A 27,053-nucleotide genomic window follows, 5' to 3' on the forward strand; every position below is an offset into this window, starting at 1 on the left:
TCTCTTCTAAATGGAATCAAGAAGCCTGAGAGAAGTTTTGGGGGCACCACCCCAGATGTGGTAACAATACTCCATGGCAGGGCGGATTTGCGATTTATACAGAGTGAGCAGCTGTTTGGAAGAAAAGTAACGCAGAGAGCGAAAGAGAAAACAAAGTTTTTTAGATGCAGAGGAAGCAATATTTGTAATGTGCTTGTGCAAAGAGAGATTAGAAGTCAGGGTAATCCCCAAAAGAGATATATCATTTTGCCTAGAAATCGGAGTGTCACTAAAGATAAGCATAGGAGCAGAAGAATCCTTTTTGCGAGATATAAGACAAGACTGAGTTTTAGAAGGGTTGAAATCAATTAAGTTGTCTTTTCCCCACTGGAGAATTACCTGAAGATCGGCATTTAAGGAATTGGTAGCAGATTTTCGAGAAGTTGAAGCTGATTGAGCAGGACAAGGTTTCTCAAAATGGAAAGTGGAATGCAATGTGCTATCATCGGCAAAACTATGGATAGGATTTCCAGTCAATGGAAGAAGGTCATTGATATACAAGAGGAAAAGAGTGGGGAAAGAACTGAACCTTGGGGGACAACGGCATTAGTGGAGAAGTTAGAAGACAGAGAGCCATCTACCATCACACTCGGTGAGCGATCAGAGAGAAAACTGGATAACCAATTACTAAAAACAGTTGGCAAACCATAAGATCGAAGCTTGTTTAGAAGACCTTTATGCCAAACACGATCAAAAGCCTTTGAGATTTCAAGAGCAACTACTTGTGTTTCACCGAACCTTTCCATTGAATTAGTCCATAAATGGATAACATAAGCCAGAACATCACCAGTGGATCAACACTGACGGAATCCATACTGGCGATCGTTGATCAGACGGAAGGTTTCTAGGTAGTTTAAGAGTTGGCGGTTAATTGATTTCTCCATTATTTTAGAGAGAGTAGAAGTAATTGCAATGGGACGATAATTGGATGGGAGGGATTTGTCACACTTTCTTAGGAACTGGCTGGATATGAGCAAATTTCCAAGCAGAAGGAAAAACACCTTTGGAATAAGAAAGTGAAAAAAGGTGGCAAAGAATAGGAGTAAGTTCAGGAGCACAGGTTTTGAGAACAAGTGGAGAAATACCATCAGGACCTGGAGCTTTCTTAGCATCGAGATTCATCAAAATCCTTCTGATATCCTTTTGATGGAAGACCACAGGAGGCATTGAATGGAGCATGTTGGGAATGGTGGGAGGTGTTTTACCAAGATCATTAATACATGAGCTGGAAGAAAAATGGGATGCTAGCAGATCAACTTTATCCTTGGCTGAAGTGACAACAGAACCATCTGGTTTGGACAGAAGTGGGAGCAGAGATGAGCAAAAGTTGCGGCCAATAGCTTTGGCAAGAGACCAGAATGCTTGGCTACCATTAGGGCAAGAAGCAAGTTTTCTACTCTTAGCCTGTTCAAACTCTAGTTTGGACTGATTAATAACTGCTTTACAATTGTTGCGAGCTTTGGTGTAGGCAGAAAGTGAAACTGAAGAATTAGAAACAAGCTAATTAAGATATGCAACATTCTTCTCTTGGACAGCCTTAGCACATTTATTGAAAAACCAAGGTTTAGATAAAGGACGAGATTTTAAAGTGGAGTTTGGGATAAAGGATTCCATTCCTGCAAGAATAATTTCACTGACACGATCTGAGCAAACGTTGACATCAGAAGTTTTGAAAGAGTAATCCGACCAAGGAAAAGAAGAAGAGAAATCTCACAGGTCATCCCATTTTACATTCTTGTAATGCCAAACAACACGAGGTTGGGAATAGCCATGAGATAAAGGTTCCATTGGAGAAGAGACAATCACCAAGTTGTGATCTGAAGTGCCTAGAGGACCTCTCACTTCAACTGTGTATTTAGAAGGGTTGTTTGTGAGAAAAAGATTAAGCATATTGGCTGTATGACTAGGATTGTCCGGTATTCTTGTAGGTTAATGAACAATCTGTGCTAGGTCATTAGTAATTGCAAAAGCCTCAGCATCTCGACCTGCTGGGTCGGTGTGACTAGAAAACGGAAGCCAGCTGGAGTTGTGAACATTAAAATCACCAAGGAAAATTACCTCACTGTTAGGAAAGTTGGACTGGAGAAAGTCAAGTTGGAAAGAGAGGAAATCAAAGAGCTCCAAGTGATTAGTGGAGTTGGGAGAACGGTAGAGACAACAGATGAGTTTGACACAATGAGGTAGAGAGATTTTAAGCCAGAGAAGATCAAAGAGAGGAGATTCCAAATTGCCAAGTCTCTGACAGGGAATATCAGAACGGATATATGCACAAGTACCACCTTTGAGGTGAAAGGAATCATACAGCGAATAATTTGGGCATCTGAGATGAACAGTAGATGAATCAACCGATAACTGAGATTCTGTCAGAAAAAGTACATGTGGTTTCGCTGACTGCAAGTGGAAATGGACATTGTTGAGATTAGAATTGAGACCACGTATATTTGTGAAATAAATTAGGAAGTCCTTGGGAGGTTTGGATCTTTTCGCAGAGAAGCTTGCTCTATTAGTTTGACAATTCATGGTGTATTCAATAGTAAGAAAAAGTGGGTGGGAAATGCTGTATGAAGTAATGAAATTTTTGGATATGGCGTACATGTGGTAAGAATATACCCAGATCCTTGACATAACGTGGCCTCGACAATGCTCCCCGCATACACACTACTCGGACTCCCTCCAGTCACTATCTGGCAGAGTAGAGGTAGCAAGATTATACACTAGCTGATCCGGAAGCCTCCTAGAGAATTACCAATAGGTTCGGTCCGGTGTACTAACTAGCGGCCGGCCTGCGAACACCGTTTTAGAGCTGTACCCTCGAAATGTAAGGAATATTGGATCTCGCCACGATGTTCATCATAACCTCAAAAGTCATCACTCATACTGCATGATGGCAGAGATAGGGAAGGGTTGACCGGAACTTAGCTCTAGAGACTAAACATGGGTTCCACCACTTCAAGCCTCCAATAATCAAAGTGGTGGTATTTCACCGGTTGATGAGTCATCTACAACCTAGTACTGCCTGGTAACATAGAGGGGTGGCGTTCCTCCATGTGGTGTGGGCGCCACACCTCGACCCCTGCTTACGTTGGTTCACACCTGGGTGGTCACCCACCATGTAATTGATTGATTGGAGGTTATACCCATGGACGGTCCCAAGCCCGGCTGCAAAAGGAGGAGGGTGGTCATCCTGCCAAAATGACCAGAACCGGGAAACTGGGGAAACTAGGCAAGAAACCGCATGAAATTCGGAACAAGCTCTTACAACAATGTTACCGCATCCGGGGTAGCCGATGCGCCAACACTGGGGACCCAGGGTGCTGGTGTGAAGTGGATCACTGGCCACAGCAATAAGCTTACTACGCCGAAAAGGACAATTAACATTGGCGAATGGAATGTTCGAACGGGGCACCACGTTGGACAAAAGGAAATCATTTCCCAAGAACTACTTAGGTGGAAGATATCAATCGCGGCATTATCCGAATTAAGGCTTACCGGGTCTGGAACGATGATCATCCAACCACCAGCACCTAACGAAGCGGTTATGCTATTCTACTCTGGTGGTGAGAAACGAGAAGCAGGAGTGGGCTTTATGGACGATGCTCAGGCCACCAGTAGTGTGATCGCTTTCCAACCAATATCGGACCGCCTGGCAGTCCTTGCTGTCAAGGGCACCATCAAGACCCATATTATCTCTGCCTATGCGCCAACTGAGACTAGCCTGGACCCGACCAAGAATGACTTCTACAACCAGCTCCAACATACGCTGGATTCAATTCCGCAGACAGAAGTGATCATCCTCGCAGGGGACTTTAATGCCCACATTGGCGTGGACAGATCTGGTTGGGAAACAATGGGCAAGTTTGGCCATAGGAAGATCAACGACAACGGACTACGTTTGTTGTCCTTTGCCGCGTCTAACAACCTGATCATTGGAAACAGCCATTTCCAGCATCCTCAAAAACATCAACTTACATGGTGAAATCCATCTGGCAAGGACTCAGCAATCCTGGACTACATTTTGATCAATGCCAAATTTCGCTCATCACTCATGGACATTCGTGCCATGAGGGGACCTGATTGCGGATCTGATCACTACCTCATCCGGGCTAAGGTGCAGCTCAAATTACGGCATGCAAAAAGATCATCTTGGTCAGCCAAGCTGGACTGGAGGCAGCTAATGAATGCTGCCAACAAACAGGCATATCAGATCGCCCTATCCAACCGCTTTGAGATGCTGGCGGTGCCCGAGGATATAAATGAAGAAGAAAAGCAGATCTCTGATGCCATCCTGGAATGTGCCAAGCCCCTATGTCCACCTGGCCGATGTCGAACTCAACCATGGATATCAGACGAGTGCCTCGACCTCGTGGACAAACGGAAACAGGCAAAGTTGGTTGACTTTGAACGGTACTGGCAGCTAAACCGAGAAGTCCGACAAAGAATGACAGCAGAAAGAGAAGCATACTGGAACCAAGTGGCAGACGATCTTGAAGTGCCGGCATCCAAGAACGAGTACCGCACCTTCAGATGTCTGAGTTGAAAGACCAAATTGACTAGTGAGACCATCAAGAATGCTGATGGGACCTTCGTGCGATCACCATCCGAACGCCTGCAACGGTGGAGTGAATTCTTCAAAGCTTTGTATAATCACAACCCACCTCAGGGACCGCCAGCAACAGCATTCTCGATCGACCCCCCCCGAGGTCTCCATGGTCGATGTTGAGCCTACAGTAGAAGAAGTGAAAGCAGCCATACAATCCCTGAAGAATGGCAGGGCACCAGGAGTGGACCAAGTCACCACAGAAGCGATCAAAGCCGGGGGAGATGTACTGCTTCGCCGACTACAGTCACTCCTCAAAACCATCTGGTGCACTGAACAAATTCCGCTAACATGGAGGAAAGCCATTATCGTACCGATCCACAAGAAAGGTGATAACCGGGACTGCAAGAACTACCGTGACATCAGCCTCCTTTCCATCATCGGAAAGGTCTTTATGAAGATCATCCAGTCAAGACTGCAAAAACATCGCGAGCAAACCAGTTGAGAAGAACAGGCAGGATTTAGACCCGGGCGAGGATGCTGTGATCAAATCTTTGCCATTCGTCAGCTGATGGAGGAGAGGATCCGGTGTGGACAGCGAACCGTCATTGTTTTCATTGACTTTAAGTCTGCTTTCGACTGTGTCCACCGGCCTGCCTTATGGAAACTACTAGAGGTTGAACATGTCCCTCGAAAAGTCATCACACTCCTCCAAACTGCATACAACGGTTTAACCAGCCAGGTGCGCATCCAGAACGATTTATCTGAGGAATTTACCATCCAAACTGGAGTCCGCCAAGGGGATGTAGCCTCCCCGTTGCTTTTCAACATCGTGGTCGACGCCATTATTAGGCAAGCATTCAGAAACAGACAGGGCATACAATATGACAAGGATCACTATGAGACTGACCTGATGTTTGCTGATGATAGTGCTATCCTAGCCGGTAACGGCGCTGAAGCCACGGACATCCTCTACGACATTGCCCGCATTGTCCGGCCATACGGTTTGAAGATCAATGCTGGTAAGACAAAGGCCCTGACAACAGATGGGTCGCAAGCCACCATCTATCTCGAAGGCGTCCAGATCGAGCAAGTGCAGGACTTTAAATACCTTGGCTCGCTGGTCCAGGAGAAGAAAGTTGCATCCACCATGGAAATCCACAGCAGAATTGGACAGGCGGCCACTGCGTTCGCCTCGCTCAAATGGTGTCTGTGGAAGAGGACAAACATTTCCACAAAGACTGAAATCCGACTCTTCCGGACTTTGATCCTGCCCATTATTCTTTACGGAGCGGAAACATGGATTTGTCTCAAGTTAGATTTGAACAAACTTGAGGTATTCCAAATGCGATGCCTGCGGCAGATCTTGGGCATCTCTCTTTGCGACCGCATCACTAATGATACCACCCGCGCCAGATGCCAACAGCAACCAACCATTGCCGAACAAATCCAGAAGCGAAGGCTTAGATGGTTTGGCCACGTATGTAGAATGGGCACGAACAGAATACCATCCACACTCCTTTGGAGACAACAACCCACCCAATGGAGCATCCAACGGACCGCGCCTAGGAAAACGTGGGCCAAGCAAGTGGAAAATGACTTGAAGAGCCGACGTCTCGACCTTAACCAGGCCAGGACTGACGCCATGGATCGTAAGGTATGGAAGAACATCACAGAGCAAGTCCGAAACCCTGCGGCACCTACAGCAGCATACTGGTTGCGTGGCCAACCGCCTCCCCCAGCTGCCAGCTAAGGACCAAAGAAGAAGAAGACGACCCAGGATTACTAACAGTCCCACCATCGTGAAGGTGCAAGCAGAGGATTTGGCTGTCACAGACCTTCCGGACTTCACCGAAATTGGGTCCACTTGACTTGAGTGTCACCCGAATATCAGTTCCATCAGCGTTTTAGACTCCCAGGTAGCAAGTACAGCTTGTCTGGCATATTTGAGAGAATGTCTGTGACAACCTCAAGGACCTCTTGGTAAGAAGATCCCTTCATTCCCCTAACCAATCTTGTTGCTCTTCTCTGTACACGCTGAAGCAAATCTACATCCTTCCTAAAATGAGGTCTCCAGACCTGTACGCAGTACTCAAAGTGTGGCCTGACCATTGCCTTATACAGAGGGATAATCACCTCCTTTTCCCTACCAGCAAAATTCTTCCATATCATTGGCAAAACCCCATGACCTGCCCTGGCAGCCTGTCTGCATTGCTCAGAAAACTTCATATCTGACTGCACAATTACTCCCATGTCTTTTTCATTTTCTACCGCTCTAAGTGTAGTACCACACAGTTGGTACGTTCCTCTGGGGTTACTTCTACCCATATGCAGTGCTTTGCATTTGTCAATGTTAAACTTCAGTTACCACTTCTCAGCCCATCTGCCCAAATTTTCTAGATTCTTTTGCAGTAGCACACTGCCATTACTGTCATTAACAACCTTGCCTACCTTTGTATCATCTGCAAACTTCGACACTAAGCTTGATATACCTTCATCAATATCATTGATAAATATTCAAAACAACAGTGGACCCAACACCGAACCCTGTGGGACTCCACTAATAACATTAGTCCATGAAGAGCAGCACCCATTAATTACCACCCTCTGTCTTCTCCCCACTCAACCATCCTTTTATCTACTGTAGCAACTTACACTTAATATCATTCTACTCCAATTTGTACAGTAGTCTTCCATGCTCAAGAGTCTCAAAAGCTTTCCTGAAATCCAAGTATATGATATCAAAATTATTTTTTGCATCCAGTTCCTTTGTAACCGCATCATAATATCCAATCAAATTTGTGAGACAAGACTTTCCCCTTAACAAACCCATGCTGTGTCTGAATTGTTGCTGCAGTCTTGTCTAGATGATCCTGCAATGCATCTTTAACCAGTGACCCATTATTTTACCCGGAACAGAAGCTAAACTAACTGGTCTGTAATTACTCGTGTCAACCTTCGATCCCCCCTTTGTGAATTGGGGATACATTTGCACATTTCCAGTCTGTGAGGACTTCCACTGAGTCCAAGGATGATCTCATAATTATGGCTAAGGGTTTGCTTACTTCCTTTCCCACCTCCTTTAATATAACTGGATAGATCCCATCCACCAGAGGAGCCTTTTTATGTTTAATTTCAACAATTTCTCCTCCACTTTGATCTCAGTTATTACAAAATAATTAAGCACCCTGCTACAATTTGATAACCTTTTGGCATTTTCAATCCTTAACTCTTCGTGTGTGAATATAGATGCAAAATACTCATTCAGTTTGTTTGCTATCTGAGCAACATCAACAGTCGAACCATCGATATCAAGTGGACCAGATTCATCCCTTCCTTTTAGAGTTTATATAAGTAAAGAAATCCTTGCTGTTTTTCTTAGCATCCTTTGCCAACGATTTCTCGTAATCTACCTTTGCCTGCCTAACCTCCTTTGTGACTTGGTTACAGACTAACTTATATCTGCCATTGGCTTCTGTGTCGCCTGATAAATTATATATATCCCATGCATTTTTCTTCTCTGCCACGAGTCTTATTAGTTCATTTGACAACCATTTAGGCCTAAACTTTGAACAATATTTCTTAATAGGCATGAAACGTGTAGTAGCTTCCACGATTAATTCCTTGAATGCTTCCCACTTAGAATTTGCTGTTGGTAACATCATCAGTTGATCCCACTGTACAGAATTTAAAAACTGTATGAGACCACTGTAGTCACCTTTACAGAAGCAAAAACCCTTTTCTTGACCCCCCCTGATGGTAATTGTATCTAAGTAAATCCCACATCAGTACACTGTGATCACTGCCACCTAGTGGTTTTTTATCTGCAAATTCTTAATAGACGAATGATGACTGGTGATAACCAGATCAAAAGTATTACCCTCTCTGGTTGCTTCTCGAACGTGCTGCTGCAGAAAACAATCATGCAATAAATCCACAAAAGTCTTACTAGTGTTGCCAGTGACCAAACCACAAGTTCCAGTCAATATTTGGGAAGTTAAAATCCCCCATTATAAGACATTCTGATTTACTAGCCCACTCTATTTCTCTGTACAATTGTTCATTGTACTTATTCGGGTCATTAGGCCTATAACACACTCCTACTCTTATTTTTCCTTTTGCAGTGCTTATGTCACACCAAGCTGGCTCAACAGTGCACTGTTCATCTAATCAGGGGTGGCCAACTTAATTTGTGATATGATCTACTTTTTTTTCTTCAAAATGTGCAGCGATCTACCAACTCAAGAATTTCATTGCACGTGGTTAAAAAAGTTAATCAACTTATATTGAAAAATGTTGTTTAGAAATTTTAAAATTCAGTACAATTCAGAATTCTTATTTTAAATTTATATGTATTTAAAATTTTATTTTGTGTCTTCATGTCATCTGCCAAGCTTTCAAAATCGGGGATATACTGTGATAAGGCCAACCATGAAGAATTTTCTGTATGAAAGTCCGTAAGAGCACAGTGATTCTTTGTTTGTTTCAAATACGAAAAGGCTGATTCACATAGATATGTGGAACTAAAACAGGAATTTGAAGTTCACTGCATTTTTTTTTACATTTAGGTACTTTTCTCGGCAAACATATTTCCAAAACTCTTTTTCTGATGATCTGGCTTTTAGGAGATATCGTTTTGCAATGTAATATTTTCTAGATGTGAAAAATCTCAGCGTTTTTTTTCTGCAATTTGTTTCGTATCTAAGTCGACATTAAATGGATAAGAAATATATTGACATAGATTTATAAGTACAACAGAACATGATATTCATGGAAGACAAAATTTGGCATATAAAATGATGAAACTCTTGAATAGCACAGAGAAGGACACTTCAAGAATAAATATAATAAAGGAAGAACAGTGGAAAAAACATTATGAAGAATTGTGGAAATATACAACATATCAAATAAAAGAGATGCAGTTAGACCCAGTTAGTGACATAGATCTGATAACAAAAGAATTGGAAAAGGCATTGAAAGCTAAAAAAATAGGAAAGCATTAGGTATAAATGCAGAACTGATCAAGTATGGAGAAAGTTTTTTAAAAGACAGGATACTAAATTTATTTAATAAATGTTGGAAAAATGTAAAATACCAGAAGAATGCAAGATAGCAAAAATTATTTCAGTATTTAAAAAAGGAAATAGAAATGATACAAAAATTATAGAGGGTATATAAAATGTATATAAAAATAATATACAGTATATAAAATGTATAGAAAAATAATAGAATTAAAATTATCTCTGATGAAATATTAATAGAAGAACAGGCAGGATTCAGAAAAGGAAGATCATATATAGATAATATATTTATATTAAAACAAACAATAGAAAAACGAGAAGAGTTTAATTTAGAAACACATTTGGCATTTATAGATTATGAAAAAGCATTTTATTGAGTAAACAGACGAAAACTATGGGACATATTGAGTAATAAAGGATACCCAAAGCATCTTACAAAAGTAGTTTATATCAAGGAACAAAAATAGTAATAGATACAGGTAATAAATTAACAGAAGAAAGTATAATAAATCAAGGAGTTAGAAGGGATATAGCTTGTCACCAATGTTGTTTAACATATATATTGAGGATATGATATGTAAATGGAAAGTGGAAATTAATACTGGGATATATTTAAATACGTATTTAAAATTTTAATTTGTGTTTTCATGGACTTGTCTTCAATTTACAAAAAAAATTTGTATTTTTTTAATTTTTTATTATTTTTTTTTGGCTGATGCTGCATAAGCTCATGCACTTGCTTTCTTGGATCACATGCCACTACTACTACAAAGAATAGGATTAATACACTGTTATTTGCAGATGATCAAGTAATTATTCAAGATAGTGAAGATAATTTACAAAGAGCAGTATTTAAATTAAATCAAATAACAGAAGAATATAAAGTTAAAATATCAACAATGAAAACTAGAACAATGGCTTTTAAGGGAAAAAATATGGTGAGAACAAAAATAGTTATAGGCAATAAAATATTAGAACAAGTAAAACATTTTAAATATCTAGGATGTGATATAACATAAGATGTTGAATAATATATGAACCAGAAATTGGCGAAATTTCAAAATATGTGATGAACAATAAAAAGAACTCCAGCTAAGAAAACAAGGAAAGAAACACAATTGAAATTTTACAAAGTATTAGGCAACACTTCTTTATGGTTCTGAAACCGAAACAAAGAGACATTAATAGAATGCAAGCTGCAGAAATGAAATTTAAGAAATGTTAAAGAATGTACAAAATTAGATGAAATACCAAATATAAATATTAGAAAGGAATTAAAGATTTACTCAAAGAAAAATTTATAGAATATAGACAAAGATAGTAAGAACATGTAGAAAGAATGGAAGATAATAGATTCCCTAAATTAGCTTACACATATAGAGGAAAAAGAAACAGAGGAAGACAGAAGAAAAGATGGGCATACCTCTTTGAGATCGGAACGGATGGATTACCTAATCCGTGAAGGAAGATAAGATATATTGAACAATGTCTTCGATTGTTTTAAAATCACTGAATCTGCTTTCAAAATCATCCACAACATTCTCAATTTCAGAAACATATTTCTCACTATTAAATTCAAAAGATCATTTTTGCAAATGATCGTGTATATTTGCAAAATGATCAAATTTTTTTTCTCTTGAGATCCTTAGCCATTTCCAAAAATTGATATTTATATGTAGAAATACTACTAATCATGTCGCCCACATTTTTATTTTTTACTTGTAATTCCAAATTCAGATCACTTAATTTAATGGTAAAATCTGCCTAAAAAGCCAGATCACACAACCACTCCAATATCTAGTAGCTGACGATAATCATTTCCCCTTTTTGATCAACAAATTTTTTAATTTCATTTAGCAAATTTCGAAATCTCTGTAGAAACTTACTCTGACTCAGCCACCTCGTGTGTGTGTGTGTGTGTGTGTGTGTGTGTGTGTGTGTGTGTGTGTGTGTGTGTGTGTGTGTGTGTGTGATATCAGATCTGGTTAATTTTCATTGAGTTGCATTTTGAAAAGTCTCCTTTGAAGAGATTGTCCTCTGATGGAATTCATGATTTTGAAAGTGATGTCCATAACACTTTTATTATTTAATCTTTTGCTGCCTAACACTTGTTGGCAGATGATACAGTGGTAACTCAAAAAATCTGGGAATTCATCATCCATTCGGCAGAATGCAATGAATCCGTTAAGATGCCCCGTCATTGCTTTAGCTCCATCTGTTGTTACTGATACGAGCTTAAATGGTGGTAATTTAATTTTTTCAATAAAATGTTTGAATGAGTTAAAGATATCAATACCTCTAGTTCGTTCTTTTAATGAAACCATACCCAGCAGTTCTTCTTTAGCGGCAGAATCATCGAAAACCATATGAATAAAAACATGCAACTGAGCTGTATCACTGACATCTGTAGATTCATTCAGGTGTAAAGAAAAGGGCACGTAATTGTTTGCTCACATTTTTACTCATTTTTTTCGATGCGCTGCATTACAGTATTTCGAGATAATTGCAGATCTTGAAGGGCACTTTTAATTTCATTTTTGTTCTTAAAATTTTCAAAAAGAGAATCTTATTTCTAAAAATGAGTCTTTGATGAATTGACTATCAGAAAATGATTTGCACATTTTTTCAAGATGATGACTCTCTTTAAGTGATGCTACAGTTACTGCTTTAGATTGTAAATTAGGTGTCATGAAGAAATGTTGTTGTGCGAATAATCTGGATTGAAGTTCTTCTAATTAATTTTTTTCTAAGGTCACCGTAAAATTCCACGGAAAATCCGATTGGTATTTATCATGGAGTGTGTTGAAGTGCCTTTCTGAAATTTCCTTTTTTTGGGTGTAGCCACAGAAGCATTGCAAATCAAACAACAACATTTTTCTTTTATCATTACAAAAAAGTATTCTAGTTCCCACTCTTGATGAAAATGTTATGTTTTACTCTTTTTCATAGTATTAATTTTAAATCAAAAGGTAAGTACTGTTCAGTTATTAAATCAGCAAAAGCAATGCTTACTGATTAAAACACCAAGTTGCGTGAACCGGGAAAATATTCTGTCTGAATAGCTAATAGAATAATTGATGAAGAGGATTCCCAAATGAGGAAGTTGTTTCCAAAATAACCGGACGAACACACCACTGTTTATTGTTCTGTTTGGTTATATCGTTATAAGAATCAGTTTCGAAAGGCTTTGTGATATTTCTCTAAAGCTATTTCTGGAGGTCACAACCATAAAACAATAAAAACTATTTGCACTTTCTGGTTTATTGGGCTTTTCTGTTAGTGCATCTAGTTATAAACGGCTAGTAAACTCGATCTTATTGCAGCAACAATAATAGCGACAGCTGGTATTCTGTGGGGTTTTACGTTATTATGGTGAAATGTGTTTCTCCTTCAATGAAATCTTCAATCATGCAAAAAAAAAAAAATAAATAAATAAATTTTTCAAAATCTGCTCTTCATTCCTATTTTTTAAGCTTCATAAAAAAAAAATAATAAATAACACGCAGGTAGCGAAACCCACTGCAGAATATAAAATTTTGGTAGTATATCTGACTGTGCAAATCGAGAGATGACTGTATATTTAAAATTCATCGTAACTGACCGAAATTAAAGCTGCGATTGACTCATTGGCCACCCCTGATCTATATCAACTGGATTCACTTCTTTTGATTTTGTTTTTCTTTATTAACAGCATAACCCCTCCTCCCTTCCTATCCTGTCTATCCTTTTTGTACACATTGTACTCACCAAATTCCAATTCTGCATTCCTAATATGTGTGATGTCACATCTCTGATATCCCAACAATATCTGCCTTTGATGTTTTGACCACTTCAAATTCATCAAATTTATTTACTATACTTCTAGCATTGGTATACATGTAAGTATTCTTATTCTCTATTATGTTACATGAAACTTTGTCACTGGTTAAAGAAGTAACAGTACCATTTGAGCAGGAGTGCAATTACAGCATGAATTTGTTAAGGAGGCAATCTTGTCTAACCAACCTGTTGGATACTCTTCTGCAGTAACAAAGGAAATGGATGCAAAAAAAAGATTTTTACAACAAACTTCGATTTTAGTAAACATTTGATAACTGTTCTACGTGAAAGACTGCTGTATAAATTGGAGCAGTTGTACAGTCTTCATTAGGGTAAGTTGCAAGTTTGGAAGGCTTTCCTAAAATGAGGCCTATAGACCTGTATGCAGTACTCAAGATGTGGCCTGACCATTGCCTTATACAATGGAATAATCACCTCCTTATCCCTGCTAGCAAAATTCCTGTATATCGTTGACAAAACTCCGAGCTGCCCTAGCAGTCTATCTGCATTGCTCAGAGAACTTGATACCTGACTGCTCAGTTACTACAAGATCTTTTTTTTTTTTTTTAATTTTACACTTTCCAGCATAGTACCACACAGTTGGTATGTTCTCTGGGGTTATTGCTATCCATTTGCAGTGCTTTGCATTTACCATTGTTAAACTTTAATTGCCCTTTTTCAGTCCATTTGCCTAACTTTTCAAGATCCTGCTGCAGTAGCATACTGTCATTGTTGTCATTAACTGCCATGCCAATCTTTGTATCATCTGCAAATTTGGACACTAAACCTGATATGCCATCATTGATATTGTTGGTAAATATTGAAATCAACAATGGTCCAACCAAACTATTGTAGACTCCACTAATAACATTAGTCCACAAAGAGCAAAGTTCCATTGATTACCATTCTTTGTCTTCTCACACTCAACCATCCCTTTATCCATAGCAGAAACTTGCACTTAATGCCACACTACTCCAATTCTTACAACGGTCTTTTACATGCAACAGTATGAAATGCCTTCCTGAAATCCACGTACAGGTGACTCCTGTTTAACGCTGATAATTCATTCCGGAAAAACAGAGCACTAAGCGAGCACCATATTCCCATAAGGTAACATATGCATTTGCGAGTTGTGTTCTAGGCCATAGGATATCTCCTAATCAACAATGTTAGTCAAAATATTTAATATTCAAAAATTTATATATATAAAATATTATGTATCAAAAGTACTTCATTACATATTAAAATTAAACTTAGAATGCTTATCTTTGGACTGAAAAATGTCTTGATTTTTGGGTTGTAATTTAGCCCTCTTCCTGTTGTAAAAAATCATGTAGGGATTCATTTCTTTCTTTAAGTTTCTTATTACCTTGTAACTTTGTTCCATGTCAGGGACATTCTCCCGGAAATTATCGCACATTTTTTCAAAGTGTTCAAAAGCTTCACTAAGTCCTTTTGCAGTCAGCAACCTTATCAGTTCTTCATCTGTAGTATCTTGCTTATCATCTCCCGCAGTTGCATGCTCTTGTTCTTTTATCATTTCTGCGAGTTCTTTATTGGAGTTTCTTGTCATTGTTGGTCATCATCAGTTTCGTCAAGTCCTGCTTTTCCAAGCTCATCAATTTGTACTTTAACATTCTGAACTGAATCATCATGTTCTTGGGAATACTTTATACAATCCTTCCAAACTTTCTTCCACACTCCATTCATTGGCACATTGTAGCCTTAGATGCTGATGCACTTAATAAATCCTCAAACAAACACTCCATTCATGGTTTTCCGAATCACTTCATTACAGGCACTTGAAATGTTGTACATAGCAGTTTTAATGTTGTAGGATTTCCAAAACTCCTTTAGGCTCAGTACATTTTCACTTCCCAGAGAATTGATAGCTTTAATAGCTTGGGAAAAGGCATTCCTTATGTAGTAACCTTTAAATGTGACCAATAAAACCTTGGTCCATTGGTTGGATCAGAGATGTAGTGTTAGGAGGCATGTTAAAATTTTTTTATGAGTGTTCAAGTCTACCGTGCTCTCTTTGCTTGAATGTCCTGGCACATTGCCCATGATCAGAATTGCTTTGTAATCAGTGTTTTTTTTTTTTTTTTTTTTTTTTTTGCACAATATTTTGCCACTGTGGGACAGAAGAATTCAGAATACCAATCAACAAAAAGAGGCCTGGTTACCCAAGCTTTTTTATTAGCCTTCCAAATTACAGGTAGGTTCAATTTGATGAAACCTTTAAGAGCCCTTGGATTTTGGAAATGGTAAATTAAAAGGGGTTTTAATTTAAACTACCCCACGGAGTTACCACTTAACAATAAAGTCAATTGATCCTTCACCACTTTGAAGCCTGGCATGTTTTTTTCTTCTTTTAATATGAAACTTCTTTTAGGTATTTGTTTCTAAAAAAAAAAAAAAAAGTTCCGTTTCATCTATGTTAACTTGCCAAGCAGTATAACAGCCCCCTTCATTAATTTTAACAAGTTCTTTTTTCGAAGGTTTTGACTCCTCCTTGGTCTGCACTTGTGGCTTCTCCCTGGATTGCTATGTTCTATCAAACCAGCCCTTACTAATGTTAAATTGTTCCACATTTTTTTCACTGTCAGCTTTCTTCAGATCTTGATTTAGGCTAATCACTTTTCTTTAATAATAATTGAACTTGATAAAATTCTGTGTTCGATATTATCTTTGAACTTATTTAGAAGTTTCTATTTCAATCATAAAAGCTGGTCTAGTCCTAGTCAGTTTAGTTTCTTGCAGTGAACAGCTGTCTTTCCTACTGCTAAAATTAATCCTTTATATTTTTTATACTTTTGATTTAGGCTAATCACTTTTCTTTAATAATAATTGAACTTGATAAAATTCTGTGTTCGATGTTATCTTTGATGAACTTATTTAGAAGTTTCTATTTCAATCATAAAAGCTGGTCTAGTCCTAGTCAGTTTAGTTTCTTGCAGTGAACAGCTGTCTTTCCTACTGCTAAAATTAATCCTTTATATTTTTTATACTTTCTTTTCTTAGTTTAACCTGCCAGTCCTAAATAATTGCACACATCCACTTGTCGTTGACTGGAATCTATTTGCTTCAAAACATCTAATTTAATTTTCAAACCTTTTTTTTTTATATCTTTGTAGTCTTCATACCGCATCCAGACAGTTTTGCTTTTTCATTCTTATCTGCCATTACCAACTCTTCAAAAATATAACTATGTTCTATCAAAAAAGCTGGATAACTGCATTGCATTAATTATGATACGATGTTCAAATAAGCTGTCCATTATGGATGATGTCTAACACTGTACAGAGCGATGACTACACTTTGGATAAATGCACGTAATGCAAAGATTACATGCAATAATACATATTCCTTAACTTGATAATTTTTTTTTCAAATGTTGATCTCGGAACTATAGAAACAAGTCACTGTACTGTAATTAAATTAGTATGGGAGAAAATTTTACTGAGCGTGGGAAAATTTCTCAAGTCAGCTTGGGAAACATTTTAATGCTGTTTTGCTATTTATTATCATACTGTCGACTATATCAGATGAAACATTTTCATTAAAAGTGCCAAATATTCAATCTGTAAAAGATTTCAGTTCAAAAATTCAATCTGTACACTGGTAAAAGAGCGTTATAGTGAGATATGGATTTATAATATGAAAAAAAGCATTATAGTGAATCAATGAAAAGTGAATTGCGTTATAACGTGAGCTTACTGTATATGATATTAAAATAATTTTTTGCATCCAGTTCCTTTGTGATCATATAGTAACCAATCAAATTGGTCAAACAAGATTTCCCCAAGATTTTACCCATGCTGTGTCTGAAGTATAATTGCAGACTCTCAGCCTTCTTTAGATGATCCTGCATTACTTCTTTTACCAGAGACTCCATTGTTTTCCTTAGAACAGAAGTTAAATTGGTTAAATTAACAGGTCTTTAATTACTCTTGTCACTATCTGATCCCTCTTTGTGAATTGGCAATACATTTGCACATCTTCAGTCTGCGGGAACCACACCTGAATCCAAGGATGTTCTCATAATTATGCCTTTGGATTTGCTTATTTCCTTTGCTGCTTCCCTTAATATAATGGGATAGATCCCATTCACTCCAGATGCCTTTCTTTTGTTTAACTTGAACAATTTTTCTCCACTTTCCTCTCAGTTACGACAAAACCATTTAGCTCCCTATTAAAGTTTGATAAACTACTGGCATCCACTTCACTTAAGAATTCCTCATTTGTGAATGAAGATGCATAATACTTATTCATTTGTGATCAACATGAGTTGGATCGTGAACAGCTAAACCATCGATATAGTGTGCCAATTTGATCCGTTCCTTCCTTCTAGTGTTTACATAAGTAATGAAGTCATTGCTGGTTTTTTTTTTTTTTTTGTATTCTTTGCCAAAGATTTCTTGTGAACTTCCTTTGCTTGTCTCACCTTTGTGATTTGATTACAGACTAGTTTATATCTATCATCGGCTTCTGTGTTGCCTGATAATTTATATGCATCCCATGCTCTCTTTTTTTTTTTTTTTGCCCTGAGTTTCATCAGTTTTTCTGATATCCATTTAGTCTATACCTTGAAGAGTATTTCTTAGTTGGTATGAAAAGCCAGTAGCTTTCTGAAACAGTTACAACCATGGTTTAATTAACTATGAAAAGAGGAATTACCTCTATGATATCCTGTTGAACACTTTAATGCTAATTCTTAAAAAAAAATAAAAAATTTTTTTTGATATTATTTTAGCATTGGTTTTTTTAGGACGGATTTAATGTCTTCTTCCACTCGTGTATTTTGGTTGGTGATTTGTGATGTATTTGGGTCAGGTTTAGGATTCTTGGATCTTGATTCCAGGTGCATTGGATCATTAATTTTGCCTTTGAGTGGGAAGAATTCATTTAAATTAATTTTTTACAACTACGGAGAGAATTAGCATTGAAGTTTTCTTCAGGACATCATAGGAGTAATTCCTCTTTTCTTAGTTAATGAAATATGACGTAGAACTTATCGAGCCAGTGCAACTCTGCCATCTATTACTCCATGATTTAAAAATATTGTAAACCAGCGGTTTACGAACCCCCAGGGGTTTGCGAAAGTGTTCTAGGGGGTTGACTAAAAATTCTTTAATGGTGTCTGCTTAGATTTACATAAGTATATTTTTGTAAACTGCAAAATAGTTTAATATTCATTTATGCGGTTTGTTTCAAAATTTATATTTAGTTGTGGTTTGTGTCACACACCCTTACATAGCGAGCATGCATGTCAGCCATGCATCAAATGTACCGATATGTATTGCACCGTTCGGCTGTGGTAAAAGGGTTATAAAAAATTATAACTAATGATAAACAAAGTCGGAATAAAATTAAATAAAAAGTAAAGAACTGCCAACGAAAGAACACATCTCCCACAATTCCATATACAGCAGGCCCTCGTTATTCGCTTTATGCTGTTGGTATGTTGCTGATTCGCTATAACGCTGTTCTTATATTATAACCCATATCTGACTATAACACTGTCACAGATCACTATAACACTCTTACAGATTTCATTTTTGGCATATTTAACGAAATTGTTTCATTTGATGGAGTCGATAGCTTGAAAATGAATAGCAAAACAGCATTAAAACGTTTCCCACGCTCAGTGAAATTTTCTCGCGTGCTAATTTAAAGTCACTATAGTGACTTGTTACGTAGTTCCACGATCAGCATTTTAAAAAATGATCAAGTATATTGATTGTAATATTTGCGTTATATGCATTTATCCGAAGTCTAGTCATCACTCAGTACAGTGTTAGACGTCGTGCGTAATGGACAGTTTACTTGAACATTGTATCATAATTAATGCAACCAATGCAGTTACATTTTCGAAGAATAATGCCTGATAAGAATGAAAAAGCAACAATGTCTGGGCACAGTATGAAGACTATAAATGTAAGAAAAAGACTGAATTTGGAAATTAAATTAGACATTTTGAAACAAATAGATTCCGGTCAAAGACAAGCAGATGTGTGCCCTAATTTAGGACTTGCAAGTTTAACTGTAAGTACAATTATAAAAAAAAAAATAATGAATTAATTTTAGCAGCGGGAAAGATAGCTGTTCCATTGCAAGCAACTAGGGCTAGGCCGGCTCTTAGGATTGAAACGGAACGACTAACTAATTTTATTGAGGATAATATCCAATGCAGAATTCAGTTAAGTTAAATATTATAGAGAGAGAGAGAGAGAGATTAGCCAATATGATGATCTGAAGAAAATTCACGTAAAAAACATGGAACCATTTAAAACTAGTAAGAGCTGGTTGAATATATTTAAAATCCAGGGAGAAGCCGCAAGTGCAGATCAAGGAGCCGAAACTTTCAAAAAAACTTGTTAAAATTATTGAAGAGGGGTATTATGTGTTGTACTTTTTAACATAGATGAAGCAGGACTTTTGTGGAAACGAATGCCTAAAAGAAGAAAAAAAGAAAAACTAGGTTTCAAAGTGGCGAAGGATCAGTTGACTTTATTGTTGGGTGGTGACGCTGTGGAGGATTTAAAATTAATACCCCTTTTAATTTATTTGGAAGAAGGCCAGAGTTCAACCTAAAATCAACACCTTTTTAATGATTAAATTTATCAATTAAATTAAATCAATTTAGATCAATTAAATTCATGATTTTAATTGGAACTTTAAGTTTAATTTTGATACGTAAGTAGTTACCACATAATTATATACGTATGTAATGCAGAATATTTTATATGTACAGATATTTGAATATTAAATATTTTGACCGATATTTGTGAATCTTTTCACTACCGTTTATTATTGATTAGGAAATATCCCATGGCACCGACCGCAACTCACAAATACATATGTTACCTTAAGGGAATGCGGCACTCACTTAGCGTGGATTCACTTAGCGCTCTGTTTTTCCGGAACGAATTATAGCGTTGGGGGGGGGGGTCACCTGTAATTAGTTTACTATCTTATAGTATATTGTGTTAAATGTTTTTCATACTGAATTTTTTTTCATTCTCAAAGACCATTGTTATGTATAGGTACTTAATAATAATTTTATACCATTATGCAATATTGCTTATAAAAACGTGGTACTGGAAATAGTTGTAATAAAAATTCGCAACTATTATACGATTTCAGAGAATATAAGCTTAGTGGTTCGCAATAAAAATATTATGTTGAAAGAAGTTCATGAGTCAAAAAAGGTTGGGAACTGCTGCTGTAAACTGATGTATACCTATCATGTACAGGGTGCCCTATTTGCCACTTTCTTGATTGGTTCAGATAATCTGCATTTTTGCAGTTTCACATTCAGATAAATCAGTATTCTGATGTACTTAAGATGTACTTTCTATGTTAATGTGAAACATAGAAACTTCCTAAGATGGTTTCTGTTGATACCAATGCTTATAACATAATGTAAGTTGTTTTTAAATGTTGGATGGCTTATTGCTCCTCTGATTAACTTTTATTAAAAAAATATAGATTTATATACATACTCGATTTAATAAAGTGGATTTAATAAAATGGCATTTAATGTGGAAGAAAGGAGGGGAGCTAATTCTAAAACCTACCAGTTCTGCAATCAGTGATGATTTTTTTTATTACTTTTTTTAAAAATAAATTGTAATTCTTTATTCTCTTTGTGATTGTCTATTTTATAATAGAAATTTGTTATTTAGGGTGAGTGGGAAATGTCTGGAAAGAAAAAGAAAAACCGGCAGGTTTCAACACAAAAGGTACCAGAAGTGAATGGACATGATGCAGTTCCTGAAAATAAAGAAGAACGTGAATACGTAGAAGGAAATCGTAAATGGGAACCAAAGCGTGAGGGTTCACGGTATCGAGGGCCCCCACGTATGAACAGAGGTGGCTCTGGTAGAAATTGTAAGTGTGTTTGCTCCATCCTCATACACTCCCTTAATACATTTCATTGTAATAGTTTACATGGTCCTTATATCAGTAATGCAAAAAAAAAAAAAAAAAAACAGTAAAATCCCATTACAACGAATATTATTTTAATGAAATTTTCTCTATAAAGAAAATATTTCTACATCCAATCCGACTTAATTATTATTAAAAAAATTTTCAAGTCCATCTATACTTAAATGGACTATGCTTAAAAATTTTCACAAATTTTTTTGTGAAATTATGAACTTCACTGGGTAGTTCAAGTTATAAGTGTGGTTATAGGAGATTTTGCTTTAAGTAAAATATGACAAAGGAATTCAATATTGCACCCTCTGTTTTCTCCACATTTTTGAATGAATCACATGCTTCCTCCAGCACTTGTGGCATGCAACCGATACAGTGTTCTGGCAACATTTCTCACACACATACACAAAAATAAAATCAAGCTGATGTGTGATGACGAATTTTAGTAGTTAAATTCCCCCACCACCCTTAAGTAAAATATCTTAATTTAAGAAAAAATACAAAAACTAAATTGGGAACAGAAATGAAATATATCTCATTTTTTTTCATAATTTCAAGTGCCTTCCATTTACATTTATATAAGCAGTTCACAAACAGCCAAAAAATATAAAAGTATCAATTGAATCCACATTTTTGATTGCACTAAATCAAAAATATAAAATAGTTGAATTTCAATGTTAATGAGGATATAAATCCTCATGTATGAAGATTTATATCCTCATACATGAGGATTTAATACTATATAATATACATTATGTATATTATATAGTATTTCTTAATGCATGATATTTTTTCATATATCATGAATCCAGAAATAAACAAAACCTCTGAACAAAGCATTTTTACTTCATTTCATATTTATTTATTATTGATTTTAAAGCGTATATTTAAGTCAATATAAAGCAGAAATTACTACTACAGATTTTATATGAACAAATAATGGTTTGTTTGAAATAAAATTCTGCAATATTTATTAGAATGAAATTGTGGTTCATCAGAATGATTTGTGCATCCCTGAGAAGTTCATTATAATGAGATTTTATTGTATTTTGTTGGCTGAGTTAATCTCTTTCTAGCTTAAAATTTTGTGGTCATCATGAAGATGAATATTTTCAATTTCTTAAAATTTATGTATTCTTTAATACTGCTTAAGAAATAAATTTTTTGTTATGTTAGTACTTTTGTGTGAATAAATATTGAGTATTTACAAAGATTGTATTATGCACAACATATCAAAGTGCTTATTGTTTAAGACACTTAAAGTCAAAGGCTTATTCAGCTGTAGAACTTTCATGAAGGACTACTCCTTCAAAAAAGCTTTGGAGACAATTGAAAGAAGTGTATAAAATTCAGTTTCTTTTGTCTCATAGCAGTTGGAACACTGTCTTAAAAAGGACTTAAATGATGTATGCAAACCATTGAGGAAAAGAAAGGCAAACATCTGCTATTACAGAGAATATTATTACAGCTGCTTTGATTTTAGGGTTCAGCGCTGCATATGTTTGCATCATGCTATTGAAATCAATTGAGTTTATATTGAATATTTTCTATTAAAGATTTCTATTGGTGATATAGATTGTGGGAAGAGATGAACCTCTTCAAGCTTTTCAGTAAATTATGATATACTGGTATTAGTTTTGTAATATGTGTACTGTGTTAAAATTGGTTACGTTAGTAACATCTTATATTATCAGGCGTGGTAGAGAAGAGGCCTTGAGTGCTAGGGAATAGTCATAATGAAATAAATATATTAATTAAATATTGCTTCTATTGGTGAAACACAGTCAAAATAAGTAAAGTTTATTAAAATAAGCTTTACTTATTTTGAAATATAAGAAAAAATAAGTCAAAAATAGTTTATTGAAAATAAATTAAGTATATGGACGAGTACACATTCATGTATTTAATTTATTTTGACTGCGTTTTGTGGTAGAAGCAATATCTATTTCATTATCGGCTGTGATATTGCCTTGTAATATTTTTTATTAATATTAATAAATAGTAATATTTAATTGATTACTATGGGATAGTATGCACAGATGACTTTATACAGAAAGAACCTAACTGCTATTCTGAAGTGGCTATTCATTATATCCAGGTGTCAGACTTCAGCTTTATCATTGTATTCCAGGCTTTTTCAAAACAGACTTTAAAAAATGACGATAAAAGCACTTACTGCTGTATCTGATTTCACAATCAATACGATTGGGAAATCAAATTTACTTCTATTAAAACTAATTCATTTAAACAGACTTTTCATAAACTTTTTCATTCACTTCTGTAGTGTTAATTGAATAGCCGAAGTAGTAGTAGTAGATACATGTGATGCAAGAAAGCAAGCTTATGTAGTATCAGCCAAAAAAAAAAAAAGAAGAAAAAAAGCCATTTCATACATCCATTTCCTCTAAAAGTTTGTCCATTTCTTGCTTGAATTTATTTAAACTGTCAACTTCCACAACGACAGATGAAAGTTTGTTCCAACAATCAACTACCTGTTGGCTAAAGGCAAATTTCTGAATCTATTCTACAATTGTCTTTCCTCAATTTGAATTTATTCCCCCTCAGGTTCATAATCAGAGGAAGAATTCCATCAGAATTGAGCCTGCTCAACTCATTCAAGGCCTTATCCATTGTAGCTATTTGCCCTTAATGCCATACTGCTCCAATTTGTATAGTAGTCTTCATGTGCAACAGTATCAAAACTTTCCTGAAATCCAAGTATATAATATCAAAATTATTTTTTGTATCCAGTTCCTTTGTAACCATATCATAGTATCCAATAAAATTTGTCAGACAGGACTTTCCCTTAACAAACCCTTGCTTTAAGTGGTAATGCATAATTTTGTTCATTGCCACTTAATTAAAGCTACTTAGTTAAAACATGTGCATCTTGGTGATCAGAAGACCCTTGCACTTCTGTTCTTTGGTGTAACATTCCTTTTATTTACTGAAAATTGCAATCTACTGAAATTTGTGTAATGGCAACAAGCATCGTGATTGTGTTTTCTGAAGCAATATGCAGTGCTAGAATACTGTAGTTTTCAATACATTTCAAGTTTGGATTATGGATTATGTTAGGCAAAACTTAATTTCATTTAAGTTAAGAATCAATTTATTAATATTTGTTAACTTTTATTTTTCGTATCAAACTGGAATCCCTGAGAGTCATGGTTTGCTTAGTTTTTCAGTCTAAATTGAATTCTGACATAAACAAATGTCGTGAAGCGAAGCTCTCATTGGACAGTTGTTGGAATGCATTTGTATTGTTCAGTGACTAACCCGAGTTCTTTGATTTATGATATATATTTGTTTATGTCAGGATTAAAGTTACAGTGAACAGCGTATAGTATAGTATGCTACTTACTGTGGACTTAGTTCTGGAACACCAAACTGTTTAATTATACTAACCAAACAAAAAAAAAACTTACTTGGTAGCTATTTTCAGGAAACAGCTACAAACTTAGACAAATTAGTTATTAGCCTGCTGCTGTTGGCATGTAGTAGAACATCTACTCCAAAGCCATAAAAATATACTTTCTTATTAAAAAAAAAAAAAAAAAAAAAAAAAATGGAAAAAAAGTAGTGTTTTCGTGCTGTTCAATACCTTTCATAGATATCCAAAAAAAATAAAATAAAATAATCGATTTAATATTAGTGTAGGCTGTAAAAAGGAAGCTAGTCTTTTGCTTTATCAGTAAAAAAAAAAAAAAAAAACATTTATCCAATCAACCCATATCCCTTGATATGACTTGTTTCCAAGCTCTGTAATCCACAGCTATGCAGTCTCTTCTCCAGTGGCTGCCCCTTTGCTATTCACATTAAACAAGTTGCTCATCTTTGCATTCTTTCAATAAGTTAAATGTCTTTTCTTAAATGTGGCCTCCAGACTTGAACACAGAATTCCATTATATGGTCTTACCATTGACTTGTGTAATGAAACTATGACCTCCTTTTCCCATGATTCAGAAGTATGGTAAATCGTTGATGAAATTTGTCTCTAGAGTTTAGTCTCTAGAGCTAAGTTCCGGTTAACCCTTCCCCATCTCTTCCACCATGCAGTATGATTGATGACTTTTGAGGTTATGATGAACATTGTGGCGAGATCCAATTTTCCTTACATTTTGAGGGTACAGCTCTAAAACGGTGTTCGCAGGCTGGCTGCTACACCGGACCGAACCTATTGGTAACTCTCTAGGAGGCTTCCTTATCAGCTAGTGTATAATCTTGCTACCTCTACTCTGCCAGATAGTGACTGGAGGGAGTTCGAGTAGTGTGTATGCAGGGGGTCATTGTCGAGACCATGTTATGTCAAGGATCTGGGTATATGCTTACCATGTATACGCCATATCCAAAAATATCATTACTTCATACAGCATGTCCCACCCACTTTTTCTAACTATTCAATACACCATGAATTGTCAAACTAATAAAGTAAGCTTATCTGTGAAAAGAATTAAACCTCCCAAACACTTCCTAATTCATTTCACAAATATACGTGGTCTCAATTCTAATCTCAATGATGTCCATTTCCACTTGCAGTCTGCAAAACCCCATTCACTTTTTTTGACAGAATCTCAGTTATCGGTTGATTCAACTACTGCTCATCTCAGATGCCCAAATTATTCATTGTATGATTCCTTTTGCCTGAAAGGTGGTAGTTGTGCATATGTCCGTTCTGATATTCCCTATCAGAGACTTGGCAATTTGGAATCTCCTCCCTCTCTTCGATCTTCTCTGGCTTAAAATCTCTATACCTCATTGTGTCAAGTTCATCTGTTGTCTCTACTGTTCTCCCAACTCCACTAATCACTTGGAGCTCTTTGACTTCCTCTCTTTGCAACTTGACTTTCTCCAGTCCAACTGGAGCAATATGGCCTTAGTTGCTAACGCTCCTAAAAACCAAAAAACAACAACAACAACATCCAGTCCAACTTTCCTAACAGTGAGGTAATTTTCCCTGGTGATTTTAATGTTCACAACTCCTGCTGGCTTCCATTTTCTAGTCACACCGACCCAGCTGGTCGAGATGCTGAGGCTTTTGCAATTACTAATGACCTTCCACAGATTGTTCATTTACCTACAAGAATACCGGACAATCCTAATCATACAGCCAACAAGCTTAATTTTTTTCTCACAAACAACCCTTCTAAGTACACGGTCGAAGTGAGAGGTGCTTTAGGCACTTCAGATCACAACTTGGTGATTGTCTCTTCTCCAATGGAACCTTTATCTCATGGCTATTCCCAACCTCGTGTTGTTTGGCATTACAAGAATGCAAAATGGGATGACCTGCGAGACTTCTTTTCTTCTTTTCCTTGGTTGGATTACTGTTTCAAAACTTCTGATGTCAACGTTTGCTCAGATCGTGTCAGTGAAATTATTCTTGCAGGAATGGAATCCTTTATCCCAAACTCCACTTTAAAATCTCGTCCTTTAATTAAACCTTGGTTTTCCAATAAATGTGCTAAGGCTGTTCAAGAGAACGTTGCATATCGTAATTGGCTTGTTTGTAATTCTTCAGTTTCATTTTCTGCCTACACCAAAGCTCACAATTGTAAAGCAGTTATTAATCAGTCTAAACTAGAGTTTGAACAGGCTAAGAGCAGAAAACTTTCTTCTTGCTCTAATGGTAGCCGAGCATTCTGATCTCTTGCCAAAGCTATTGGTTGCAACTTTTGTCCATCTATGCTCCC

The 27,053-nt window shown here is 36.4% G+C and overlaps 1 protein-coding gene across 6 annotated transcripts in view; it reads left to right on the plus strand.

The window, feature by feature from the left end:
• Positions 1-27,053, plus strand: part of lig (ubiquitin-associated protein-like lingerer) — a 574,370-nt gene that overhangs the window by 96,454 nt on the left and 450,863 nt on the right. For all 6 annotated transcript variants that reach the window (XM_090377982.1, XM_090377983.1, XM_090377981.1 and 3 more), the window contains exon 5: positions 21,108-21,312. In XM_090377982.1, coding sequence (XP_090234108.1) covers positions 21,108-21,312 — 205 coding nt within the window. The remainder of the gene's footprint in view (positions 1-21,107; positions 21,313-27,053) is intronic.

Source organism: Mastigoproctus giganteus, chromosome 7 (assembly GCF_048544385.1).
Source record: "Mastigoproctus giganteus isolate SK-2022 chromosome 7, ASM4854438v1, whole genome shotgun sequence".
NCBI lineage: Eukaryota > Metazoa > Arthropoda > Arachnida > Uropygi > Thelyphonidae > Mastigoproctus > Mastigoproctus giganteus.